Raw genomic sequence first — 22556 nt, forward strand, 5'->3', positions numbered from 1 at the left:
TGTAGATCCTACAGTGGTCAGACTGCACACACATGTACGTGAAAGTTGCACTGATCGCAATTGCCACACTTGCCTTCCACTGTTGACAACTGTATCTCCACAGGACATTCTATGGTTTATTCTGCTGTGGAAATCTGTACCCTTATGAGATCCTTCCGGAAATCAATTATTAAGGAATCTATTGAAATCCATTTGGCAGAAGATCTTATTAATTGTGATTTCAGCTTTTGATTGGGTAAGCCATGACACTTAATATCTGTGAAAGAAAAATATTTTATGCCTAATACCACATCTAGTGAAAATTAATTTTATTAATTTGCCATCTGAATTTTAACTCCACAAGATCGCACTTTGACAGAGGTGCCTGTAATATCCCCTTAACCCGTGCCTGCTGCCGGTAGCTGAGTGGTAAGCACGACACAGTGTCAATCCTAAGGGCCACAGGTTCAGTTCCCGGCTGGGTCAGAGATTTTCTCCTCTCAGGGACAGGGTGTTGTGTTGTCCTAATCATCATCATTTCATCCCCATCAACACGCAAGTTGCCGAAGTGGTGTCAAATTGAAAGACTTGCACCTGGCAAGTTGCCGAAGTGGTGTCAAATTGAAAGACTTGCACCTGGCAAACGGTTTACCCAATGGGAGGCCCTAGTCACATGACATTTACATTTACCTTTACCCATGTGCCTGCACGCAATAAATGGAGCCATATTTGAAAAAGGACACTAAACTCAACAGAGGGGGAGTGGGGTGTCATGTTGCAGTGCATGCCAATGTGATTGTATCTCTGTGACAATTTTTGGTTAAAGTTAGCTACATTCACTTTAATCTCCAGTCTAAAGCTCTCGCCTGAAAGTGGCTGAATGGTTGTCAGCTGAAATATTGTGTCAAGATGTCAGCATCATCTACCTGCTATCCAGAAACATCATTGAATACTCTTTACACTGGGAAAACTTCAAGAATCATGACAGATTCCTTACAGTGTGATATTCAGCATGGAATTTGTCCCTCAGTTTCTTAAAGTCATTTTAAAAATGAAAATACATTGGATGTGCTGTTTTTATAAAAAGTACTGTTTTAGAAGACCTGGGACTATCAGTTTATAGAAAAAGTACTGTCAGTTGTTTTGCATTTCTTACATGCAGGAAGTAAAACCTGAGTAAAAATTTTTTATTATGTACTTATGCCTCACTTCAGACAAAAGAACTTAGTCTGTTAATATTTTAATCTTATACTTGCAATTTAAAAGTGCCCATCTTTCTATTCCAACATAGTTAACTGTAGCCTTCAGTTCCAACAACCAGAGCAGAGATGTATTTACATTGCGAACATTTCTCTTGGGCTGTTGAGCTGTACTTTGTTCAGTTACTATGTGGTATATTCAGGTGTATAGGGATTAATTTGATTATGTAATTTTGTTTCCTAGCATTTTACTATTCTCTTTTTTCTTCATTTTTAAACAGACTGTATAATAACTTGTTAAGAAATTGAAACCATTTTGGTGATCTGAAATTGAAATTGAAATTTCTCAAGGATCATCTTCCAATATTGATATGGCTAACAATACAAAATTTTCCAACAGTTACTTTACTAACCACTTGTTTTAAATAATATGTCAACTAATAATATATTAATGCTGCTAATGTTCTATGTAATAGCTCCCATATTTAATTGTAGATGTATGGAGAGAATTCTAAATAATGAGATCATTATAATTGCGAGATGTGATTGTAAAATGTAATTGTGTGACTCACAAGTATTTATAATGAATGGGAAACACCACCTGGATCACTATTTCTTTTATTAAGGATAACCAATTTCAATTGGACCAGCTGACCATCTTTAGATCTGGTGCTACAAGGTTTGTAAGAAGGACTTTTATCACTACTGACAAACTACACTTTGCATACCAGATCTAAAGATGATCCACTAGTCAGATCAAAACTGGTCATTATTATCATATTAAAAGAAATAGTGTTCCAAACAGTTGTTTTTGTTCACTATAACAACTGCGATCACAGTTTACTGAGGCAGGGCATCAATTATGTCACACACATTTAATATTAGTTTTCTATAAAATACAAACAGACTCATATAAGAGCTCATGAAAGTTATATCTGGGCATATCTCTGCTAAAATGAACATTTGTATCTGTCTAAAAGAAACACATCACATATCAACTACAAAACAATGTGAAGACAAGTGAAAGAGTATACCTGGTGGAAATCTGTGTGGTTTGAAGGTATCAAAATATATTAAAACTGCTAATGCAATAACTATCCCCAAGTAAATTATGTACATTGCTGCTCCTTCTGAACAGAACTGAATTAGTTTCTTGAGTGAACAAACATATAAGAGGTCTCCACAAGTGAGGTGTAATGAAAAACACACTGTTCTTTGAGTTGACTTGTTATATCTGTCATGTGGAAATATGTAGTAAGTATTCCTGTCAGAACTCTTCTGTAAACAGAAAAGCATTTGCAGATGACCCCATATCTTAAAGGTCATCAGAGTTTCATGAATGCAGGGGTAACTATTTGTCATTCAGTAGATAAGACAGTCCATGAATTATTAAAAATAAGTGCTTCCTCTATACAGATTTCTTTTGAAGTAGTTAGCAAGCAACCTGTCACATACTGTGACATTCTAAGACACATTTTAAAAGGAACTATGTTATCTGGTAGTGAATGGTATCTTTGTATTACAGAGTGACTGATGGGTCAAATAATAAATAATTATAATACATGAGTGGTTCCATAATATTTATTTATCAAAATTTTTATAATTACATGTCTAGTTTCAGCACATCTTTGTATATTATTTGTGTCATTTAACATGGATATTTTTAGTATGTATTCATGTTTTCTAATATGACAAGCCAAACATATAAAAATTATTTATTCATTCATCTTCAAGTTTTTCCATGCCTCTGATATCATGAATAATTTCAATAAGTACCAGAAAATGAACAAAAAACTATCTGAAATTCTTACGTTCCTTACTGATGTAGTTAACTGGTATTAACTTTTAGTCTTGTTGTGAAACTAAAGTATATTTCCAAGTATGAGTAAGGACAGAATATTTTTTGCAGATTCTCAATAACTGAGTGTTGTCTCCAGGATGAGGCACATTTCTTGATCAGAAGCAAACAATGCCTAAATATTTCTGTTTTCCTCATAACAAATAAAAATTACTCTGGGGCACTGGTCTGAAAGAAAATATTTATTGTTTGTATATAAACATTCACCCAAGTCTGTAACTGAGATCACTATTGCATGCTTCTTAGATGGTGCTTGACTCAGAGATAACCCGGTTTGAATCCTGGTGATGGAAAATTTTCACCACCAATATTTGGCCAGCAAGAGGAGGACAAATAATGGTGTGTAAAGTTTCTGGTGTCCAGTCTTTGCACCAGTGCGCTGGATTAGATTCCAAACCTCTCAATAGTATCGCACGAAGTGACGGCATGTGATGCTATTGTTGGCAATCTGTCCATTGGATGGGGACATTATGCTTGATGACTCCCTTGGTGCTGTTTGATAGGAATAGGCTATGTAACAGCAGTGGGTTCCACCCTGCTCTTCTCTTCATCCACAACAGTACTCCAACACAACACTGTACAATCACTCATCACAGTCACGCTATTCAGCTTTTTGTTGCCACCCATACTTCCTTGGGCCCAGCACTGTTAACACCAGTGTGTGCTTTACAGGCCATGGAATATGGACACCACCGCCTTGCCCCAAATACCAGTTTCTCTCATTTGTGTAGATAGCAACAGATACACGCTTGACAATTCATAGCAGCCTGGAGGAAGGCAATGGCAAGCCACATCTGCTATGACATTTCCTTGACAGTGATGCAATGTTGCTAGATCTGATACCCTACATTCAAAGTCCCAGAGTATGGGATTATTTTGACTTTGATATAAACACACCATAAAAATTTGGTGAGAATTTTAAATATATCTACATCTGTACTCTGCAAGCCACCTTGCATTTTGTAGTAGAGATATTTTGTGTACCACTGTCACTTCCCTTCTTTCCTATTCCAGTCACAAATGGTTTGCAGGAATAATGATTGCCATGAAGCCTCTGTGAGAGTCTCAATCTCAAATTTCTCATGAAATAATGCTGGGACAAAATTTCCTATGAATAATCATACAACTTCTATTCAGCTTTTTGTTGCCACCCATACTTCCTTGGGCCCAGCACTGTTAACACCAGTGTGTGCTTTACAGGCCATGGAATATGGACACCACCGCCTTGCCCCAAATACCAGTTTCTCTCATTTGTGTAGATAGCAATTGTCCTTGCAGTACACCCTTTAATTCTATAATCTTTATTCTCTCAGTCTGCTATCCTGAAACAACCCCCCTCCTCCCCCTCCCCCAACACCTGCTCTTGCTCTTGCTCCTTCCACATCTAACTGGGTGGACAAATTCCAGTAGCACTTCTCTCCAGTATCATACTAAAATTTGAACATTCATTTCAGAACTTTTTATGTTGATCTTAAACATCAGTTTCATGGAACTGATAATTAAGTGCACTGAAACAATGCACTGATCGTTCGATTATACATTTCATCAATAAAGTTTAAAATATATGGCCATCTGACTTCTGACAGTGATTCAGAGGATCCCTAATGCTTATTACCATATACGGTTGAACTACAATTGAAGTGTGTCAGGAATGTTTTTCACCAGTTTCAGATTTTGGAGGTTTACAGTTGTTTATATGGTGGTACGCAAATCACTCATCAGCTTGGAAACAGTTGCACCCTGAAGGAACCAGCCAATATGATTGAAATTTGATAGATAATTTTTGTATCAAAAGAATAGCCAGTGATTGAATTTTTTACTCAACTATGTATATGATTAGATACACACATTTGAGAGGGGAAATATCACAGGGCTATCAGAAACTGGATGGATATTCTAACAGATTAAGTACCAGTAATAGTGTGCTCCCACATGTTCAGCCACATTGTTGTTTCCATTTTACACACAATATTTCAATGACTGAGACATTTGTCTCCTTCACGTGCTGTGGGTAGTGTTGTTGAATACATTCACTACTTGGACCACATGGGCAGCAAGTACACGTAACAGTACAACTCACAGCACCTTAAGGAGGTGACTGAGTAGTTTGTCAAAATACGTGCAGAAAATGGAAACAACAACTTCACTGAACACCTGGAAGCACAGCATTAATCAAACATACTGAGAAAATCTAATTGTGATAGATAAAATTATGTACCACATTGGTCACAGAAATATTACCATCACTAGCTCTTATTGTCAATAAATAAAACAAGCCATTACAGCAATAGACAAATTCATACACATAATACAATATAGTACATGCTATAAAAGAACAGAATTGTTAATAATGTTACAGTTTAATATCACATGTCATGAAATCCTTTATATTGTAGAATGGGTTTACAACTACCAGTCATAAAGTGTTTGTTTGTATTGCTGTTTTGGTAAATTTTGTATAGCTTGTGGAAGTTTGTTAAATAATTTGTGGCCCATAAGTTCATAACTGTTAACTGATTTTGACAGTCTGTGGTAGGGTGTATAGATACAGCTGTTTGTCCTAGTGTTGTAACAATGTATATTTGCCCTGCGTTTTACTATAGGTAAGTTCTTTTTTGTGTAGATTAAAACATAATAAATATATAGGTTTATTACTGTCATGATTTTTTGTTGAGTAAACAAAGGTTTACAATAAGCCTTGTATGGTGAGCCTGTAATTATCCTAATAGCTTTCTTTTGCAGCAATAGTATATCATGCACACAAGTGGAGTTTCCCCATAAAATAATACCATAGGATATGATGCTTTGGAAAAATGAGTAGTAAGATACTCTAACATAATTTTTAGGTACACAGTGCATTAATCGCCTTAACAAATAGATTACCCTAGACAATTTACCACTAATATATGTAATATGTGGATTCCAAGAAAGTTTATCATCCAAATATACCCCCAAAAATTTAACACAACTAGGATCATCTGATGGAAACTTGTCTTTTAAACTAAATACCACCTGCTGGGATTTGCTTTCATTAAGCAAGAACCCATTTGCTTTAAACCAGAGGGAAACTTGCTCACTTGACTCTGTAACACATGTTTTAAGGCTATTAAGATCATTACTGCTGTTCAGAAACATTGTATCATCAGCATAGAGTACTGTTCTGGATTTAATAAATGATGGCAGGTCATTTATCATTATTAGGAAAAGGAAACGGTCCAGCATGGAACCCTGCGGAAAACCTACATTAACTTGTTCTATACTGGACATTTCTTTCCCAACACAGACGGCTTGCTTACGGTTTTGTAAATATGATCTTAATAGCTTCCGGCTGTTACCTTTAACACCATAAAAGTCCATTTTTTTTTGAGTAGTAGTGTATGTTCTACACAGTCAAAGGCTTTGCTTAGGTCACAAAAAGTCACTTCAGCAAGGCATTTATCTTCAAATACTTGATGGATGTATTTAACAACATTGTCTATGGCATCAATGGTTGACAGATTTTTCCTAAAGCCATACTGTGATCTACTTATTAATCCTATGATATCAAAGTAAACAGATAATTGTTGGTAAATTATGCATTCTAGAACTTTTGAAAAAACTGGGACTATGGATATTGACCTGTAACTTGAGACAGAATTTTTATCTCCTTTTTTATGTACTGGAACTACCCTAGACAGTTTAAGCTCATCAGGGAAAAAACCCTCCAGTATACAGTTGTTTATACAATATGTTAGGGGGTACACTATACAGTCTATTACTTTCTTCAGCATGTTACAAGACATGTCATATATGTCTACACTGTCTGATGATTTTAACTGCTTCAATATTCTTAACACAAAACCTGGTGAGACCTCAGAAAAATTGAAGGTACTTGTGTTTGTTGATGACCTAGCAATGTTTTTTGACAGTAACTGTGATGAGCCGATTTCAGGTTTAATTATAGCACTTCCTACTTCCTCAACTGATTTAATAAAAAAATCATTAAATTCCTGGGGAGAGATACTAATTTTGTCACTTCTTTTATCTTTGGTGACACTATTTATTAGTGTCCATGCTGCTTTGCACTTATTGGTGGATTTCTCAATACTTCTGAGATTGTGTGCTTGTTTGGCTTCCACAATTGCTTTTTTTTATTCATTCCTAGATCTAACATAGGCTAATTTAGCATGGTTTGTTTTCAGATTTTTATAAATATTGTACAACAACATAACTTGATTTTTCATAGTAGACAGCTGTTTTGTATACAATGTATTTTGTCTATTTGGAACTTTTACTTTTAGGACTCTGTCAGTTACTTTGCATTTCTGTATTGGAATGCAGTCATTAAAGTGTCCCAAAAATTCTTTAAGAAACCTACCAAATAGTACATTCGCTGGCAGATAATTACTTAGAGTATAACGTGTCTCGTCATAACACAGGCCAAACCAATCTCTGTTAGAAAGGGATATACGAAACCTGTCAATTTTCTCATCTGTGACTGGTCTAGTGACCACAACTTCTGGGACAGGCTTATTTACATTACTCTTATCAAGAGGGAACCTACTTGTATAATTTAAAGATACTGAATCATGATCAGAATATGGAAATACTGTCACAAAACTGATTCTTCTGTTGTTTTAAAATTTACAAAAATATTGTCAAGACATGCATGTTCTCTTGTAGGCTTGTTATTGACTGAATGTAATTATGCTAATTTGGACTCTAACCTACATAAAATGAAACTACTTAGGTTTTTCTGCACTGTGAGTAGGTGTCTTAAAATACTTAGGAGAGACAAACATAGCTTGGCTTCTTTTGTAAAATGATAGCTATAAGTGCCTAGCTTTCACCATATACCAACAAGTAAGGAAATGTGTGATTGCCTTGGTATCTATGAAGGAGAGGCAGTTAGGTGTGGTGTCAGGAGAGGCAGTTAGGTGTGGTGTCAGGGGGAACTGGATGCAGGAAGAAACTGGGGAGTGAAGCAGGATTAATATGCTATGAGGCCATGGTATAACCTACATTATAAATAGGAACATAGGACAGAGTGAGTTTATTAAGAACAGTTCAGTGATAGAGTTGCTCTTGTCAGAATCTATGGTAAATCAATGAGAACAACAGTTGGTCAGGTGTACATGCTGATTTCACAAGCAGAATATGAAGAGACAGAGAAAGTGTATGAGGATATTGACAATGTATGAGGGGTGACTGAAAAGTTCTCAGCCCACCCAATAAAGTTTGTCAGTAGACCAAATGTTTATGGTTATTTTTCAACATAGTTCCCTTTTAGGGCCACACACTTTTGCCATCAGTTTTGCAGGCTTATTATACCTTTCTTGTAGAATGTTTCTTCTTACATGACAAAAAAGCCCTCCACTACAGTCATGATATAGTCTTGCCAAAATTTGGTTCCAGCTAGATGTCCCTTGAGCTTAGGGAGGAGATGAAAGTCAGAGGGGGCCAAATTGGATGAATAATGTGGGTTCTGAAGCAGTTTGAAGCCACAGGGGTCAATGGTAGCAAGTTGTATACGACCCGGGACAACCAGGAATCCAGGAAAAACCCAGAAACTTTTTCATCTGGGAGAAAACCCGGAAAACCTGGGAACTTTTCATTGTTTTAGTTTTCAGATAAATTTTTGTAATTTTGACTAGTAAGAATCGATACTCTAACAAAGGATATTACTGTAGCCCACTACTGCAGAATAATACTGCAACAATAAAATGTGAATGAGGAAAAAAAAGAAAAAAATTAAACATAAATTGCAAAGGAAATGTGCCATATACAACAACAAAACACAGTGCTCATACAAGTGTTTGCCAACAGCAAACATGTCAAAGGCTTTAGGAAGACTATGCAATGCTTCATAACAACAAATTGCCTCCAATAGCATGACGTCACAACTGTTTACATTAGATTCATTTTAGCAATTACAAGCGGGTTCATGTGCATGTGCATGTGCAGTTAAGTGGCATATGAGTAGTACTTTCTGCCATTTCTGGCTACAGAAATGTGGCTTTTGGCTGCGTAAACACTCGCAGCAAACAGCTAGATGCAACCAGGAAAAATTTTACTGCTGCGCCCAAGCTGCCAGATTCGTTCTTGGGCAGCGGCCCGGATCTATGAGGGTTGGGGATGTGGGGTGGGGTGCCAAATTCATATTCTTGAGGAGAAAAAAACTTGTTTTACAAAGTGCCTAGCATCCAGCGCGTGTTGATGTATCAATTACTCATATGATTTTGATGCGCATCCCTGTTGGTTTTTGGAACACACTCTGTAAGTTGATTTCTGAATGAGTAACCGTGTGGTCTTGTCACGGTTCGTGCGGCTTCCCCCGCTGGAGGTTCCAATGCTCCCTCAGGCATGGGTGTATGTGTTGTCCTTAGCGTAAGTTAGTTTAAGTTAGATTAAGTAGTGTGTAAGCCTAGGGACCGATGACTAAGTTGATTTTTGAATGCATGCATAGTGTACGTGATGTCTCTGTCAGGGGAATCCTCGTCGCATGTAGAAATAAACTTTCCTGCAGGCAGAAGGGGACTGGGCTATACAAGCTGAGTGGAGTAAAGCCGAACAAGTGAACACCAATCGCTGTCTGATTATGTTGTTGATTGGGTTTGCGAATGATCAGAGTTGTTGTAATTACTAGGGAAATCCATAGATTCAGATTACTAGAATGGAAATAAACGACTAACAGGAATAACAGGTAAGAAAGATTACTTATTTTCTTCTCAGTGCATCCAGCAAAATGAAATTTTGTCAGAAAATTTTTGGCCAGATTGTTACACTAGTAAGGGCCAGTTGCACAGTCCCCGTCTAGCAGCCGCTTAAGTTCTGTTCTGGAAGTATCACGGAAAATGGTTTGTATGAAAATAACAACACCTAAATGGAGAATAATCAGGGATAACTAAATTAGTGATTCTGGCAGGGTTAGTGAAGTTAACCAGCAAATAAGTTTTGACAAAGGCAGGAATAATTCCAGAATTAGTCATGAGAAGATTGTTTGTTAGAAAGAGGAATGAGATGAAATGGGGCCATCACACAAATTAGGGAAGAATATGATGACTCCAAATTTATATAAAAATCTCATACTACTACTTTTCAATCTCATACTCGAGAAACTGGAGGGTATGAATGAAACGTGAAACTATTTTCTAACACAAAGCTTTTTGCTTGTAGTAGGCGTAATAGGCATTTTGTGTTGGTCTTCATGAATTATATTCTGTCGTGTAATAAAAATGACCATTTGTGCCAAAACAGTCTCGTTTATTTTCTGTGTGTTACAATATCTGCAGTGTTAGAAAGGCCTATTTTGTTTTATCTAGCACACAGTGACAAAATAGACGAAATCAAATCCAGAAACCACACCAGTCTTGGGTACTATTTGTATTAACAGCTTACGCAGCATTAGACAACAATATTTCGATTTTTCATGTAGCAAAACATTTGACAAACTGCGATGAGGTAATAGATTCTTTCGCAAAAAGTAAAGCATGCCATGTAAAGCTGCAGCAAGATTAGAGAGAAAACAATGCTAGGAGGTAAGGATTGAATAAATGTGTACTGTATTGCTTGCCTTGTCTGGTTTTATGTATCCTATATTTAATTTTATGTCACCCAAAACAGAAAGTTATTAGCTAACATGGAATAAAGAGTGCAAATTTTCTGAAGAGTTCTTGTTCTCTCGATTACAAATAATCCCATCCAGTATTAACTGTATTTTTTTTAAAAAAAAAGGAGGTGCAGGATGACAAACCTGGTGACTGGGAGCAGGAGAGGCATCACAGGACACTTTAATTTCCACTGTCCTGAATATCGTTTGATGACATCCATTACAAAATGTACACATTTCAGTTCCATGGAGCGAAATACAGTGATTTGTGATAGAAGAATGGTGTGTGAAGAGGGGTGGCACTGCACTCTGGCACACTTAAGACCAAATAAAATGTCTTACATTTCCTTGAACATATATATGTTTTATGTATCAGACTCTTCAGAAAGATGTGCGCTACAAAATGAACATATTTTTGAAAATTCGATTTTTTTAAATTTTTGACGTCATGTCTCTAATGCTTGAGGGAGAGTGGCAGGAGGGGGGTGGGGAGGGGGGGGCTAGAGCGCTACTGTCTTAGTATTGCCCCGGTTCAGAAATATCATAATCTGGGGCTGAAGCACAGAGCAGTCTGAGTTATAGTGGGGAAATGTGTAGTGACCCATGTTTACACTTAGTGATTTTGCTGTTTCCTCTTCGTTTACTGCTCTCACATCAAATGAAAATAAAATGAATTTCTGTGACCCGGAGCTATCAAGTGAATTAAAATAAATTCACATAATTATGGAAGGCTAATATACATTATTAGTTTCAGATTTCATTTTATTTCCAATTTTCTGACAGCCATGCATTAATCGCCTTTCTAGAACAATTACGTTTTTTTGTCGGTTTGCTAAAGAAATTTGGTGTTTATTAATCTTTTACGCTGAGGCAGTCAATGTGTTTGAAACAAAGTGTTTAATTACACACTATTGGCTAATTTCAACTGCTCGCTGCATTTCAAGTGCACATTTTCATCTTCTAGCACGTATGGTATTATGCCATAATAAAGAATCAAAAATGAGTTAATACAGTACTGGTAGGCTACTGCAAGAAAATTTACATCCCAAAACCCATACTGAAATGCTTAATATCAAGTCCAGGCCTACTTCATTGGGAATCTGGACATACGAATGTGCTCTTTAAGTATGCACTTTAAATTTGCCATTGTAGTATGGTTCACGAAATTCTGATGCTCTTGGAGTATCATCTGATGTCTTTTTTCTTTTATGACATAATGTAAGATCTTGTAATGTTTTACATGTATGAACATATGGACTTCCTGTGTCATAGCAGCTGCCAAAGCGCGGTGTCGCCTATTATCTGGTGCTCTGATGACTGCTGAAACAAACCTATTTCTAACAGGTCACAGGAAAATATTGTGAATGGTGGTTTGAAAAGCGTTACTTTCAAAGAAAATTTCCTTTTACACAAGTTGAACAATGTGCGAGAATGTACGATGAATTTCTTAAATCACAGAGCGTTTGATGATGAGCCATTTAGAAGTATTTCGAGCCCAGAAGATCAGACGTTCATGTTGTTATCATGAGCAACTCTTCTGCAGTAGCTGATTTATTTGTGGAAAACTTTGAGGATAAGTCACTGGACTCGGCTAAAAAATGTACTGTCACTTGCATTCATGAATATATTCAAGTTAAATTTTGAGGAAACATTTCCTAAAGTAGTACTTTCTGTTGGGGGATCTAGTAGGAAGACTTGGATAACAAAAGGTATCAGAAAATTCTCTGAAACACTCAAATATCTGAGATCTATCAAAAATGATAAGAGTGACCCAGCCTTCTTACAGTTTTTTCTTAGGTACAAGAGGACATACAGAAAACTGTTGCAGGAAGCAAACAGAATCCAAAATGAAAAGACCATACAGAACTCAAACAATAAAAGCAGAGCCATTTGGAATATAGTAAAACAAGAAACTGGTAACTCAAAATCAAAGCAGTTGGACATAAAAATTAGAAATAAAGGTAGTTTAATAGATTATGCTAAGGGCCTGGCTAACTTTATAAACAACTAGTTTAGTAATATAGCAATTAAACTGCAAGAACAGCTTCCTAAAACACAACATACAATGGCAAAGAACTCTGTATCTCACACAATGCTACTACTACCCACCAATGGAGATGAAATCAGTAGCATTGTACATAAATTCAAGAGTAAATCATCCACAGGTTTAGATGAGGTTCCAATATGTATACTAAAAGACTGCATTAGCAGCATAAAAGAACCCTTAGCAGACATTATAAATGAGTCGCTCTCATCAGGTTGCTTCCCTAATTATCTAAACCATGCAAAAATTCTTCCCATACTCAAAAAAGGTGATACAGAAAATATAGAGAATTACAGACCAATTTCATTGCTGTCTTCTTTTTCAAAAATAATGGAAACTATTATGAAAAACAGACTTATGGACTACTTAAATAAATACCAACTTCTATGCAAAGAACAGTTTGGTTTCAGGACTGGAAAGGGAACAGAAGCAGCTATAGAAAAATTTACAAGAGTAGTTCTAGAAGCCCTAGATAAAGGAGAACAAGTAAGAGGCATTTTCCTAGATCTCAGCAAAGCATTTGATACAGTTGACCATGAAATACTACTAGGTAAACTTGAAGCACTAGGAATCAGGGGGGATGTAAATAAATGGTTTAGATCTTACCTTGCAGACAAAGTGCAGAGGGTGGAGATATCTCAAATTTCAAGTAGCTCAAATTATTTAGTGAAATATTTGAACATTGGAGTACCTCAAGGGAGTGTGTTAGGCCCAATACTATTTCTTATTTATATTAATGACTTCCCACAGTGGGTAACGCAAGGAGCAACAGTGTTGTTTGCTGATGACAGCAATATAATAATTACAGACAGGACACCAGAAATGTTAAATGTAAAAGCTGAAAAGGCACTTAAGGAAGTTCACAACTGGTCAAATAACAACAAAGTAACCCTTCATGTGAAGAAGACTAATAACATAAACTTCTATAAAAAGAAAAAAACCAAATATGACAAAACTTAAAGTTCAAAATGAAACTGTAGGGTGTGTAGCCAGCACAAATTTTTTGGGTATGTATGATGATCAACAATTAAAATGGGATGAACATATTAGGATGCTTGGGAAAAAAATTAGCAGAGCATGCTATGCCTTACGAATATTAGTCACTGTGTGCAATAGTTCATGCCAGAGAATGACATAGTTTGCACACATACATCCTATAATAAGTTACGGCATAACATTCTGGGGTGCAAATGCCCAAAATATGAAATATGTGTTCAGATTGCAAAAACGAGCTATCAGAATAATGAGCAAGAGTCACAAAAGAGCACACTGCAGCGAGCTATTTAAAAAGTGGGGTATTCTGACTATCCCAAGTGAATATATCTTGCAAACTACAGTTTTTATTCACAAAAATATTGAGCAATACTTAGCAAACAGCTGCATACATGATCACCAAACCAGAAACAGTAACTGCTTGCACCTAGACAAAATGAATAAAACTAAAACCCAAATCACTATGTTTTCCCAAGGTGTCAAGATATACAATAAATTGCCAAAAGAAATCAAAAGCATAAAGGAACTATGTAAATTTAAAGCATTCCTTAAAGAATATTTATTAAAAAATAGTTTTGACTCGATTAGAGAACTCATGCAGCATAAAATTGGCATAAATAAATAATCAGGTTAATCAATTATAAAGTGGACATTCTAGATTGTAATTTACCCATACAAGTATTACAGGAGACTTGTGATATATTTCTTTTGATTGAAGCAGGTTCTTCAGCATTATGTAATTCAATGATAAATTGTGTGTGTAATATACATATATATATATTACAAATTTATTATATATAGCTTGTATATCATTACCTTATATGACGAAATAATGTACAAATGTATGTATAATGATGACACCCATACAAAGAAATTTGCTTACGGATGAATAAATAAATGATGATGATGATGATGATGAGTCCCATACTTCTTTACAGAGCGTAGGGGAGAGACGCGGGAGACCCGCGCTGCCTTACTAGGCAGGGTCCTAGTGGAGGTGGTCTGCCATTGCCTTCCTCCGACCGTAATGGAGATGAATGATGATGATGAAGACGACACAACACCTAGTCATCTCGAGGCAGGAAAAATCCCTGACCCCGCCGGGAATCAAACCTGGGACCCCGTGCTCGGGAAGTGAGAACGCTACCGCAAGACCACGAGCTGCGGACAATAAATAAATAAATTTGTGTGATATATCTTAAAGTGTAACATGTGCAAAAAATATCAACATTATAAGTGAAAGCTTAGCTTCTCTCGCAGCTTATTAACCTTAGAGACCAATATTATATGTGAAAGCTTTGATTTTCTTGTAGCAACACCATGTATATTAATTTAAAACATTAACTTTTCCTGTTTGTGTATCCATGCTTCTTCACAGTGATGTTGCTATTAGCTGACTACGTCATGTGTCCTGTGGTCTGAATATTTGCAGTCACGAGCTGGCGCAATCACATGACATGAGCTATGACTGGCTTACAAAAGCGCATCACAATCTTGATTACAATGGTTTGAAAATTAACATGCGGGGTTTTGGTTCCATTCAAGTTTATACTTTCATAATACGAAAATATGCAGCATACATTTTGCTGCACATCAAAAATCTTTCCAAAAGGAGTTTTCTTCCCCGAGTTTTATTTTCTAAAGTGCCGGGAAATTCTAGGCCCGTGTATAAAAACATAACTGTGCAAAGGATTGATTACTTTTACGGTTCCGAGGGAAAATATACTGCCACTTAACAACACGGAAAAAGTGTGTTTTCATCTTGGAGAAAGTGTATTTTTAACCGGGAAATTGGGGAAAAATTCGGGAATTTTTTTCCCTTGTCCACGTATACACCCTGGGTAGACGTCGCAGTAGATGCATGGGCACATTGTCCTGATGAAAGTGCACTCGCTTTGTTAACATCCTGACAGGTTTCACCTTTTTTAAAGTATTCAGCCAAGATAACGCAACTGTCTTGAATTTCTTATTTCTTGGCAGTGGGTGATGAAGGGTGTTTCTGCTGTTTTGATTGAACTTTGAGAGAGTCAAGTTGAAAGTGGTGAACCAATGCTTCAGCCATTGTAACAAATCATTTGAGAACTGTCTCTAGATGAACAGTACCTCAGAAAGGTCAAGTTTTCGGCAGACATGATGTGTCTCTGGCATTTGTTTTCTGCTGTCAACATTCTTTGGAACCTCTGACTTGAGACCTTGTTTACATCAAGTACAACTCTTATAATGTGTCCAAAGCATTCTTTAGATGCACCCATGCTCTCAGCAATGTAGCATTCTGTCAGGCGCTGGTCTACCATGATGATATCCTGGATTGCAGTGATATTTTCCTCCATACTGGCTATCACTGTGAGTTGTATCTTGGACAGAGGTGTTGCCCCACTTGAATTCCGCCACTTTCTTTTCAAGTGAAATAGGAAGGGGACTCCTCCCCTAATGTTTTCATCAAACTCCTATGCATTCAAGCCCTTTTTTGGCAGACACTGGATGACCAAATGCTTGCTATCTTGTTTCAAAACTCATACATGTTTGACACTTCGAACTCCAATATATGAAACAAAAAGCAAGATAGTAATGAAGATTGTGGTATGTAATCTAGCAAAGGAATGTACTATTGGTTGCTGAACTGACATTTGGCTAGGACACATACTTCCTGGGTGAGCCAAGAACTTTTCAATAGCCCCTCATCATGATACCTAAAAATCTCGAGGGTTTCCAGTCAGTAGTAGGGGCAGAAACAGAAGACAGAGTTGTGGGAGAATATTGGTCTGATAGCAAAAATGTGAAAGCAGGAAGAGTGTTTGAGTTATGCAACCAATTTCAGCTAATAATAGTGGATATGCTTTCAAAAAATTACAAATGGGACAGAGACTTGAAAAGACTCCAGCTGGCTTACATAATGGTCAGATAGAGATTCAGAAATTGAGTGTTGGAGTGTGAGGCATACCCAAGAACAGATACAAACTCAGATCAGAATTAAGTACTGATTAAGTGTAGACTGAAGCCTAAAAGAATCTCCAGAAGAATAAATGTGGAGAGCAGTGGGATACTTAAGTACTGAGGAATAACAAGGTGTATTTGAAGTTCTCTGAGGCTGTGTATACTGTGATAATGAGTACCGCTGTAGAAGAGGAATGGATATCTCTAAAATGGACAGTCATAGAAGCAGGACAGAGAAATGTAGGTTAAAGAAAAGTAACTGTCAAGAAACCTTGTGTAAAAGAAGAAACACTTTAACTCATCAAAGAAAGAGGGAAGTACTAAACTATGCAGGGGAAGACAAGAATACGACTATATAAATCGCTTAGAAATAAAATAAATAGGAAATGTAGAGAAACCAGGGCAAAATACTCAGGCCTTAGTGTCCAGTAACAAGAGTGACCATGTGTGTGAGCTATGCTTGTGTGTTTGAGTTTTGTTGCCTATGTATGATGGACTTGATCTGATAGTTAAAGAATCTGTAGCTGTCTTTTTCATTGTGCCAGTCTGTCACTCAACATCTCCTCTATTGTTGTTATTCTGTACCAGATTTTAGATTGTTTGATTTAACCGAACAGCTTCTCTTCCTCCTTCAAGCCAGTTCTGCTTCCATTTGTTCCTATTCTCTATCACATTACATTACTCAGTGTTCATCCCTTTGATTCCCTACTTTCCTACATTTCCTTGTCATCTTAAAAACTGCACACCCTTTCCGTCAATTTATCACATACCCAGTGAAGCTCTGACTTCTGAGACAACCTGTATCATTAATGATCTTGTCCGCACATAACACATGGCTATGTGCCCATGCAAACTTTAGATGCAGTGAATCATATCCACATTCTCTCTGCTGATAAAATTATTGTCACATCTACACATTGATCCCATGGTTCCCTTCACCCACATAAATTTTCGAATGTTTTCCTGGTCCTGACTGATCCCAAAACAAAACAGTTTACTTTCCATATGATTTTGAAGCTAACTGGATTGTATAATTAACTGTTATGTCATTATGTAAAATCCATATAAGTAATTTCGCCTTCTGAGCTCTGTAACATAATTTTCAACAACTACGTGTCAAAATAGTCACTAATATTACTTCCATCAATTGGTAGGAACACGTACAGTCAATTAGTTTAATTGCAATTAGGGCTTTCCATTTATGAGCTATTGAGTAACAGAACAGATGCCATATATAATGTAATAATAATGTTTGAAAACTGGAACAACTCTGTTTATCGTATTGGCAGCTTGCTATGCTGTTGGCTAACATAGCAACATCTACTTACCTCATAATTACTGTAATCCATAAAATAAAACCAGATTAACAATGTAAACAAAGTGTTTATATGGGCTGCTGCATTGTCTATTGAAATTCTGTTCACATTAAAAAATAATGTATTCATATTTGAAAAAGGAAACTTGGTAGGAATACTTGAGATGAAGTAGTTTCAGTGCAACTAACAAAAATGTAATCAACATTCTTTATTCACATTGTTTCACTTATTTTTCCATGAAAACAAGAGATATGTAATTGTCATTGTATCACATTCCACGCATTTCAGTTTTAACCACTGGATTATAACATTTTTTGTAATTATCAACAGCTTCTGTAGTTGTTATTAGTGAATTTACTATACACAACAAAACAATGATTGCTACCGAGATTATATAAGACCTGTGAGAAATCTTGTAGGAGGCCCATTATGCATTATGATGTGAGCCCTTGAGCGTTCTCCGTGACATAATAAATTATGCATCTGGAATGTGTCATTTGAGAACCGTGGTAGTCTCTGGCCAATTTTCACTTAAGATACTCAACAGGAAACATTAGGTGCAATCATTAGATGCAATGAAACAATGAGATGAAAATAAGTTCTGGTCATCTTTTATTATTTTGAACAAACTGAGTTACACCCACCATATTTCAAGAACATTTGTTTCAGCTACCATTGACAAAATTAATATTTTATAAAGACATTTGTTTTGAATTATTTTCTGTTGATAACATCTATCTCCAGCAAGGCAGTTGCACCACAATATGGTGGAAAGGGCTCGGATAGTGATTTAATTTGCGTCAAAGTGCTAAAGTCGCTCATGATTTTTCAGGAGTACCATTTTCAGCATCAAGACTGAAAAGACCATTTTATTTGGAAGTAAAATTTTGGACAGGGCACTGAAACATTCTAAAACCAAAAAATATGAGGATAAAGAAATTGGACTGTGGAACTGTGAGTACCAGCGGCTACAATCAACTTGGACATTGTGAGGAAGCAAGCTGGGATATTTTTACTTCCCCTCTTGTTCTGCCACCTGCCTTCTTAAATTTGTCCCCCCCCCCCCCTCCCCCGATTTTAACAGATTACTATTAACATACTTGAGTATAATCTGCATTTTCATAAAAGAGGAAAGTTGACCCTTAGTTTTAAGGGAGGGAACACCAGGTCTAATTTTGTGCTTAGTTTTATGTGTGTAAGTGCTTTTATAATTTATTTTGACTATTCCTAGTTGGTATCTTTCATTATAGGGTGAAATCAGTAATTGTTTTGTAACTTAAATTCTATGGTTGATGTATAAACAAATATAAATTCTGTACTAATTATAAATATTTGGAGGAACAACTTAAAGGATCTCTTTGGCTCTATTTGAAAACATGTTAACGAAGCTGCCCTTAATTAATTCCAAAGTAATTTCCAATTTCATCAAAAGTATTGTTTGCATAACTATATATGTTAATTTCATCATTTAAACAAATAATTCAGCCTAAACCTTGTATTAGGAGAAACTGTTAGAGAGACAGAAATTTTTTGATGTATTCAGTTATTTTAATGAGTTAAGTTTTCATTTTAATTTCTGTAAATTAAACTTCAAACAATGTGTAGTTTCAGCACCTACTATTGTGAGGATATATAAGGGCCTGATTTTTGGTCTCAAGACAGTCAGTCCATGGCCAAGTTGCAGACGAGGAACCTATGATGGTTAGAATGACAACAATGCCTCAACTTAACAGTGAAATAAGTGTTACACCAATAGACCATGTGTTAAATCAATGACAGTGTCTGCTCCCTACATACGTTCCTATTCTTCAAGAACTGTGAACTTCGTGGTTAGGTTTTTATTGCTCATAGATGTTCAATAGCAAACTATTGCAGCAGTATGTGGTGTTAACCTGCAGCCTATTAATGAGGCTTATTGAAAGTTAAACAAAAGTGCACTGGCCATATAACTGTGTAATATTGGGGAGTTGTGAACAGTGAAGTAAAAGACTGTGAAACGCAACTGTGCATCTGTCAGCTACATCATTAACAGTAGACAGTACTTGCACTTCCACCCTCTATTTTTTCAGCCAGTACATTGACACCGAGGACAACAGATGAAGAAATAAAATCAGGTGAACCACCACAAAATCACAAAAAACACGGAACACCATCTACAATTATCTCATATTTTATACAATGTCATCAATTCAGTAGGCCATGTGAAGAACTTTCTATTTAGGGAGTGTTTTTCTTTTTTGTGTGTGTTTTGAATATAATATTTCCATGATGTGTGACAACAGTAGGGTTGGCAGTCAAGAGGTGGTGGGAGTAGAAAATTTGACACAAGATAATAAGGAGACAGCTGAAAATAATGTTAGTGATATGGAACCAGAAGGGGAAGAAGTAGGTGGAGATTCAGACAGTATTTGTTCACTGATTCAAAGTTTCAGTCATGAAGACATACTTGGAAATAGTGCCAATCTTTTTAATATGCTTGCAAAACTCATTGGGGAGAAATTAAATAAACAAACTCAGATACTAGACAGCAGGACTGAGAAAAAACTTAAAAAACAGAGTCAGAAATTAGACAGAAAGTTGGATCAACAGGTGAAAAAATTAGATCATTTGCATGAAAACTTGTAGAGACAAGGCAAAGACAAGCATTAAAATGATTCATGAAAGATTTAGATGATATCAAAATTTAGATAGAGAAAACTGCAGAGACAACTGAGGGTCTGGAAGTAGATTTGAATGATTTGAAAACACATGTAACCACAAAGCATTCCAATTTTGAAACACTTATTACTTCTGTTGAACACAAAATGAGAAGGTTGAAAGCAAATCGAACAGTGAGGCAGAGAGCAATGACCAGAGCTTAAAAATATTATATTCTATGATTAAAAATGAAGGTGATGGCATTAATTTGAAATTGAGTGAAACAAATAGCATATTTAACAAAGAGCTGTCAGATGTAAAAGGGGATGTTGGTACATGTGCTAGTAATGGCAAACGTAAACGAGTTTGAAGAAAATGCCAGTAGAAATTTTTGTAGTAACATGGTAGTACTTGGAATAGTATAAAAAAAAGAATTTTTGTGGGTAAACAAAATTCACCCAATGGACTTCGTTTACCAGCATGATGATAATTTTAGTAATGGTATGTCAGAAGAGTTGAAAATTAAATGTGTAAAGAAATTTGTAGGTAGGGAGGCACTGTCATGGGATAATCAGAATATATACAAATATGACTTTTGCAGAACTTGAAAATCATTTTTGATCAAATTTTTTGGTCTGATATCAAGAAAGCTAGGATCAAATCAAAATTTCTGAGTGGACTATGTTTTAGAGAAGGCAGCATTCTCATGAAAGACTTTTGTGAACAGTGACTTAAAACACTCATACAATTAGATAAACCATTAGATGAGACAACACAAATAAACTGCATTAATGAGATGATGCCAAATAAAGTACAGTACAGTGAGGTTAATGTATGGACGAGATGATTCTAGTGAACAATTTTAAAAACATGCTGATAAACTAGATATGGCATGGGAAGGAAATGAGAGAGAGAGAGGGATAAGCAAAGAGAAAATGAGTTTTGTCAGAATGGGAGTATGGTTCAGTGATAATCATGGAGACTGAGATAGAAGAAGAAAGAACAGGAAACATTAACATCATAATCGTAGTAGAAGAGATGATCACTGGAATGACAGATGCAGGGATGATGACAGGAGAAATAATAATTGGAATGATAGGCATAGGGATGATGAAAGGGGTCATGAGTAAAGAAGTAACCAATGGGAAGGTAGTAATAGAAGATTTGATGATATGATTTTTGAAGACAGAAGAAGTAGATACCACACTCAGGCTAATAGAAGAGGTAATTTCCAGAGGAGGTGCCACAGTAGAGATTACATTACTTCACATCAGGTAAACAGAATAGTTTAGCAGAGAATTTTGGGAAGACATGCTAAGAGAAATGAAAGGCAATGAAAATAAGAGACAGAGGGGTGAAGTTCATCTTGATGATAATGCCTTAACAAATGTATTTAATGAATCTTGTAACTAACAGAGTTTTCATTAAAGATGCTGATGATGAAAATTGTGATTAGTTTGGTCTTGTGAGGTTAATGAATAATGAAAGTGTAAAGAGGGACGATGAATCTATTTGAGCTGAGGTTAAATGTGTTGAGACTGAGAATCACGTACTTGAGGGAGAAAAGATAGGATAGATAGTAGTTGTGATGTTGATGGTGCTTATACTGTGAATGTTAGTGTTACTGATGATGATTTAGGTAATGGTTTTTTATTGTTTTTCAAAATAAATTATGTTCCCTTTGTGCAGGAATGTTTAGCAATTGAAGATCTGAGTGAAAGTTTAATACAGAGAATGAATTGGGTTGTCAAGGCTGTAATAGATCTTATTTTGGTTTAGCTATAAATTATATACCATTCAGTAAGTATCAGAACACTGTGAAGGGCAAAGATGCAGTATAAACATGCTCACACCAAAAAACGAGGTGTACAAAAAGAAAGATGAATGTATATCCGTATTCTAATGTTTCCTTAAGCTGATATCAAATTTTTCACTCTTCAACCATCTGTCTCTTTCCATCCATGATTCAAGGTCCAAGTATTGGGTGTATGTCAGACAATAACACATA

At 36.1% G+C, this 22556-nt stretch overlaps 1 protein-coding gene across 1 annotated transcript in view; it reads right to left on the reverse strand.

Moving 5' to 3' along the window:
- The window catches only part of LOC126162267 (methyl farnesoate epoxidase-like), a 143477-nt gene extending 141131 nt beyond the window's left edge, over positions 1–2346 (reverse strand). Inside the window, exon 1 of the mRNA XM_049918665.1 lies at positions 2213–2346. Within this exon, the coding sequence (XP_049774622.1) occupies positions 2213–2297 (85 nt within the window). The 5' untranslated portion in view covers positions 2298–2346. The remainder of the gene's footprint in view (positions 1–2212) is intronic.
- Between the last annotated feature and the right edge of the window lie 20210 nt (positions 2347–22556).

This window comes from Schistocerca cancellata, chromosome 1, assembly GCF_023864275.1.
Source record: "Schistocerca cancellata isolate TAMUIC-IGC-003103 chromosome 1, iqSchCanc2.1, whole genome shotgun sequence".
Lineage (NCBI taxonomy): Eukaryota > Metazoa > Arthropoda > Insecta > Orthoptera > Acrididae > Schistocerca > Schistocerca cancellata.